The sequence below is a fragment of the Perkinsus marinus genome, assembly GCF_000006405.1.
Source record: "Perkinsus marinus ATCC 50983 genomic scaffold scf_1104296951948, whole genome shotgun sequence".
NCBI lineage: Eukaryota > Perkinsozoa > Perkinsida > Perkinsidae > Perkinsus > Perkinsus marinus.
In genome coordinates, this window is record NW_003209090.1 from 35645 (window position 1) to 41465 (window position 5821).

The 5821-nt window shown below is 49.5% G+C and overlaps 4 protein-coding genes and 1 non-coding gene across 5 annotated transcripts in view; 4 read left to right on the forward strand and 1 right to left on the reverse strand.

Moving 5' to 3' along the window:
• The window catches only part of Pmar_PMAR013475 (ATP-dependent RNA helicase, putative), a gene marked incomplete at both ends in the record, with an annotated part of 2357 nt that extends 373 nt beyond the window's left edge, over positions 1-1984 (forward strand). The window contains one exon of the mRNA XM_002777389.1: positions 1-1984. Coding sequence (XP_002777435.1) covers positions 1-1984 — 1984 coding nt within the window.
• A 193-nt stretch (positions 1985-2177) lies between these two features.
• Positions 2178-3774, forward strand: Pmar_PMAR013476 (hypothetical protein). Its single transcript, XM_002777390.1, has 8 exons — positions 2178-2323; positions 2366-2455; positions 2698-2823; positions 2877-3003; positions 3057-3203; positions 3258-3329; positions 3384-3466; positions 3519-3774. The coding sequence occupies exons 1-8, from the start codon at positions 2202-2204 to the stop codon at positions 3703-3705; spliced, it is 954 nt and encodes a 317-aa protein (XP_002777436.1). The 5' UTR covers positions 2178-2201; the 3' UTR covers positions 3706-3774.
• Positions 3775-4049: 275 nt separating this feature from the next.
• Pmar_PMAR013477 lies at positions 4050-4121 on the reverse strand. Its single transcript has one exon. It is a non-coding gene; the product is annotated as a tRNA-Ala (tRNA).
• A 1121-nt stretch (positions 4122-5242) lies between these two features.
• On the forward strand, positions 5243-5665 carry Pmar_PMAR013478 (elongation factor Tu, putative; the record flags this gene model as incomplete). Its single annotated transcript, XM_002777391.1, has 1 exon — positions 5243-5665. The coding sequence occupies one exon, from the start codon at positions 5243-5245 to the stop codon at positions 5663-5665; it is 423 nt and encodes a 140-aa protein (XP_002777437.1).
• A 133-nt stretch (positions 5666-5798) lies between these two features.
• The window catches only part of Pmar_PMAR013479 (eukaryotic translation elongation factor, putative), a gene marked incomplete at both ends in the record, with an annotated part of 449 nt that continues 426 nt past the window's right edge, over positions 5799-5821 (forward strand). Inside the window, one exon of the mRNA XM_002777392.1 lies at positions 5799-5821. This exon is cut by the window's right edge and continues 4 nt beyond it. Coding sequence (XP_002777438.1) covers positions 5799-5821 — 23 coding nt within the window.

The window sequence follows — 5821 nt, forward strand, 5'->3', positions numbered from 1 at the left end:
CTCGCCGGCCTTGGAGCCCCGCCGGATACCCACAGAGTTGATCGAGAGTTTGCTCATGTGGATAATCGATGACTGGACCGACAAGATGGAGGCAATGTACCACCCTGAGGAGGAGGAGAACGAGAAACGGTATTGTGCGGTGCTCATTTTCTTGCCGGGTATGGGCTCTATCTCGAAACTCATGAGGTATCTTTTAAAATCTTCGCCGTGCGCTGAGACCTTCAGACAACACTACTTGTTCATACCCTTCCATAGGGTCACTGCAGGGCAGCATGCAAGTCGGCTTTTCAAGCGGCTGGAGAGTGTTGATGGCCCTAGGATAAAGTGCGTGCTGGCGACTAATGTTGCCGAAACAAGTTTGACCATCCCCGACTTGAGATACGTTATAGACTGCTGTCGGCAGAAGGTGAAGAAGAGCAAGAACTACTTGGAAGTGTGGTGGGCTGGCAAATTCAACTGTCTTCAGCGTAGGGGCCGCACTGGACGTACGTGTAGCGGTACTTGCTTCCACTTGATTCCAGAGAAGATGTTCCATTTTGGTCTACCAGAGCAGCTCGAGCCGAATATAGCACGAGAGCCTCTGGAGGGTATTCTGCTGCAGTCACTCTGCCTCTCGAATGGTCGCCTTATCAGAGGTCTCGATGAGCTCCTCACTTTCTATAAGAACCTCCCACACGACCCTGAGACCCGTCGTGTGGTCCTGTCAGCGTCAATGCTGAGAGAAGCCGGGGCTCTCGATAAGGCGGGTAATATAACAAATAGAGGTCGTATATTGGCAAGGCTACCACTTGATGCCACCCAAGGTTGTGGACTACTCTGTGCAAGTGTAATGTACAATACCGGTTCCTACGGTGATGCTGTTGGCTTCTGGTTGGCCGTCACGTTGATCCTTATGTCTTCTCACTATGACATTTACTTTGGCACTGATTCAGAAGTTTTGGATGGCGATGAAGTCGCCGGCGATGCCTCGGATGATAGTATGTCCTCTGGGCCGCCGAAGAGGAAGCTCCTACCGATCGAGGCGGCCACTGAGGTCCACCTCGGCGTTGATGGTCAGGAGGCTCGTCGGGAGGCTATTCTTAGCGATCACTTCCAGAAGCTTGTATTCGAGATCGAGTGGGAGCAGAAGTGGATTCGTGAGGGCCATCGCGCTGCCAAGGCGTTTGCCAAACATCGTCATCTGAGGCACAGTGCCTTGTCGAGCTTGTGGACCGAGCGGGACTTCCTTTTCCAGTGGCTAGAGAAGAATGGTCTGACTCCAAAGAAGCACTTTGAGTGGGTGAACGGTACCAAGGAGGTCATTATACGGGAAGGATGGAACCCTATGGAACTTGTGCTGCAACAAGTGCCTGGGCTTGAGATGGTCTTGGCAGCAGTAGTGGGATCTGACATATGTCAGTCAGATGAAGCAGGAGGGATGAGGACCATGGACCCACCATATGAGGTCGGTCAAATGGGGTATAGTATCAAGCTCAGACCTGCGGACACTTCTGTGATACACCTCTACCCACAGTTGAGCCCCGACCACCAAGGTTACCAGTACCTGCAGATCTTCGTTTACTCGGGTAGATCTGACAGTATGTGGTATGGCAAAGACGACAGCCGAGGTCGCATAGGCTGCCTTACTCCGATGCTTCCAGCTACGTTGGTAGTGGCATCGACGGCTAAGATGCGTTACTGTCCGGGTGCTGGCCTCTATATTAGTGATAAGGCATTGATGAGCGATTGTGAGGCGTTGGAGATCCTATGGGATGTTAGGCTCATCCTCCGAGAGGCTATGGATATGGTAGCTGAGCAGTGGTTGGATATTCTGGGGTACGGTCCGAGGAGGAGTAGGAGGAGAGCAGCAGCAGTAGCAAGGGCTGCTGATACTGAGCAAATTGATAGGGCTCGAAGGATGGCTCTGGCTATTGGTAATGAAAAATCTTATGCATACAACAGCAGTCTTGCTATACATAACTGGTATCAGGATGTACAGGTTTAGAATCCCTATACAACTGTACCATATGAGTAACACTTGCGGCTCAGTAGTTGCAATATAATCCGACGAAAGTCGCGAGAAAGATGATTATTATTATTTTGTGATAGAGATTGCCCTTTTGCCGCTCTCTGTGTTGTTGTTGTTGATTCGAGTGGGCTACAAGGTGGTAGCAGCATCAGGGAGAGTCGTTCGTTGCAGGCTAGGAGCTTGAGCCAGACAGATGGTATTCCCTTTTCGTCACTTTTTCACCCGCAACGGGTCCTCTCGAGATCTCCATCTCCCTACTGCCAGGCTGCCTCCAATGGAGATAGAGAGCTCGGAAGAGGCCTTACTGTCTTCCGAGTAATACATGCACTATCATTTCGACAGTAGCTGCTTATTCAGGAGGATTCCTGCAGCCCGAGCCCATCTTATCATTCCGGATGACCTCGAGGAGCAGCAGAACCTGCTCAGCGAAGACGGAGGATGCGAGTCGTAAGTAGTTGAGTGTACGAGTATTTGTCTGCCGATGTTGATATGTACTTATCGTAGTAGTTTATCATCAAGGCATCGCGAAGCGCATAGGGCAGTGCCACTGAGCTCTGAATAGGGAGGCCTAGCTATCGATGGGGGCATTCGGAATTATATCATCGCCCCTAGCGGCTTCGTGATTCGAGCAATAGCTTTCGTCGGCTCAACGATTATACCCACCGGGGCAGTCATGGTGATCTTCTTAGATTCTTCAACCGTTCTATACCGCTCATATATCGTCCCCCAGTTTGGTCGTTCGGAGTAGTTTTGCCAGTTTTTTACTTTGGGTATGCTTCAGCAGCAAGCGTCCATATGGGTACGAACCCTAAGGGGTAAGATCTACAGTGGGGGCAGGCTTTCGAGGAGTGAGGACCGCTGCTTTCAGAATATCTCCTCACGCCTTCGATGCACTGCTGTCTCTACTACTAGGCATAAGCCTTTACTCAGCAGGGAAGGTGAAAGAGAGGCTCACGACCATCGGCACTTGGATGCTCTTCGCTATCTTGTCCATAGTAGGGTCCCACCTAAGCCCTATCATCGCCTGTTAAGTCTGCTATTACCTCAGCTCAGCACTATATCGTGTACGCTGTACCAAGAGATAGTCGGCACACACATGACGCTGTCAATCAAGAGCATAGCCAATTGGGGGCTACTACAGTGGATCGCCGCGAGCATACTTTTATCAGCTGCAATATGGTGCCTCTGGTCACACGTAATAGTCGAGTGGGGTTCCACTAGCAGCCGACTGCAGTTAGCACTATTCCAGATACTCTTTGCCTTCCGTGGTGGCTACCTTGGACAATTCGTAATAGGTGTCACAGGAGGGTTGATAGCCATTGTACGTCTCCTCCATAATCTCGACTGCACTGATAGTTGTATGTCTCTCTTTCAGACATTTCTTACCTTCGTCGCCGAGCCGACGTCGGACGGACTTCATCTGCATCATTGGTTCACAGCTTACCTGATGGCTATGATGTAATAAGGAATACTCCGCTTCGCTCCGCTCAATTGAATCTATGTTTTGCAGTTGTCGAGAGCCCCGTAGTCGTATGAGCTTTGCCTGGCAGTCATTGTTCGTGGGCATCTGGCTGCATGGTGCCAGCGTATGGGGAGTCGATAGCATGTGGAATAAGCGTCCACCCTGGCCCCCCTGGTCTGCTTCTCCAGTCAACATTACAGGTGTGCCTCCGTCACGGGCCCCTTTCATTACGTAAGCGTCGAGAGATATCTGCTGTTTGAGCCGTGGTAGACGCAAAGTTTTTATGCTCTCATTGCACTGCTCACTGATAGAGTGCTGATTGCGTTAAGTAAAGAACGGATCATGACAGGCCACAACGGATTACTGATATCACGAGCTCTTTTTTATATTGAAGAACACAGGTGGGGAGCTGTGGCTAACCATTTTACATGAAAAATTGGGTTTGGTATAAATTGGTCATACGTGAGGTTTTGGCCCGTAACTCACGGGTTAGATGTTTGCTGCGTTCATTCCTCTAGAGTAGTTTGCAATTGGTTACTGGAGATTATTCAATGCTTTGAGCAACGGGATGAATATTAATGGACATGCCGGGAATTGAACCCGGGGCCTTCTGCATGCGAAGCAGACGTGATACCCCTACACCACATGCCCGATATTTTTGTGGAGGGATGACAACGCCAAGCCCCATACATTGTTGTGGGGAAAAGAGAGATTTTTCTAACGTTGGAATCAAGTAGGATATGAAATGCCTGTGAATTCGTTGACCAAAACTCCAAACGGCGTGTCATACTCATTAGCGAGGATGAAGTTGCCTTTTAGTCGTGCGTATGTAGATTCGCTCGTACTTCCCTGCCAGTGCCGGGCAGTTGGTTCTATATAAGTATTAAACTCCAGTGTTGATCGCGCTACTCCAACCTGTGTTTACTTGAGCAGCAAAAGCATTAACGACGAAAGGAACGACAGCGCGCAGCCAATACCTGTTCACACGTGATCGATTATTGCTGTGCATATGGATAATGAATTGCTTCCATAAATCGAGTGAGGAGGAGACTTATAATCGCGGTCTTGTTGAAAAGGGTGAATCAATCGAATCGAAATTCCATCTTAGGAGGGGTTTAATGCTGCTTTTGAAATGGTCATGATCGAGAACAGCCTTCAACTTCTATCCACTTCTACTATCCTGTCCTCGCGATGAATTCAAGCATCGTCGTTAAAGTCTGAGCTGATACGCTACAGCGTTCCCCACCATGTCGAACTTAAACACTGGCCATGCGCTGAGGAACATGACTCCAACGCATAGTTAAGTGACCTCATCCCAAGATATTTGTTTGCTTTACTACGAGGTGTTTAGGCCTGCATACAAAGAGCTCTTTACTGGGTAGGGCTTCCTTATTGACAACTGTTTCGAGTTCGGCCAAGGCGGGGAAGGTCCGCATGAGTGCGTGAGACGAAGCTGCGCCGATGCAGAGGAAAACATCATAGCGAATTCTCAGAAAATCGATTAGATTTGCGCAGCTCGTAGGTTTCGAGTTTCAACGAGGGTGTGGTTGTCGGACGTTGCGTCATCGATTCCGAATGCGAGTGATGCATCTAGAGTGTTATGGTGCCTGTCTATTTATCAGGAGTATCGCAGTAGCACAATCTAGTGTAGTCGTGGTGTTTTCTTGGTTGATAATTTTCTTTGACTAACGTAGCGTGCAAGTAGCTGTAGCCTTAGTAGGATAGTGGTAGGTCAATATTTCGCTCGTAGTTCCCAAGGATCTCTTGCCAAAATGCCGAACTTCACAGTAGAGGAGATGCGTGCGGCCATGGATGAGCCTCTTTACATCCGTAACATGAGTGTCATTGCTCATGTCGATCACGGCAAGTCCACTTTGACCGATTCCCTTATCTGCCGTGCTGGCATTATCTCTTCTAAGGCCGCCGGTGATGCTCGTTTCACTGATACTCGTGCTGATGAGCAGGAGCGTGGTGTGACTATCAAGTCTACTGGTGTCTCTCTGTACTACGAGTACAAGGCCGAGGACAAGGAGAAGGAACACGGTTACCTTATTAACCTTATCGATTCCCCCGGTCACGTTGATTTCTCATCTGAGGTTACTGCTGCTCTTCGTGTTACCGATGGTGCTCTGGTCGTCGTCGATTGCATTGAGGGTACCGCCGTCCAGACCGAGACTGTGCTTCGTCAGCCTTGAGTGAGAGGGTCAAGCCAGTTCTGTTCATGAACAAGTCGATAGGTGTATCTTGGAGTTGCAGATGGACCCTGAGGAGATGTATGTCACTTCCGTAATGCATTGAGGATGTCACGTCATCATCGCCACTTACACGATGAGCTCATGGGTGATTGCCAG

What these genes read in the sequence shown, in the direction of transcription:
- Pmar_PMAR013476 (XM_002777390.1), top strand. Translation starts at nt 2,202, where the DNA reads ATGGTATTCCCTTTTCGTCACTTTTTCACCCGCAACGGGTCCTCTCGA. An exon ending in GAAGACGGAGGATGCGAGTC is followed by an intron (nt 2,456 to 2,697) that starts GTAAGTAGTTGA and finishes TGATCTTCTTAG; the next exon opens with ATTCTTCAACCGTTCTATAC. An exon ending in TATGGTGCCTCTGGTCACAC is followed by an intron (nt 3,204 to 3,257) that starts GTAATAGTCGAG and finishes GCACTATTCCAG; the next exon opens with ATACTCTTTGCCTTCCGTGG.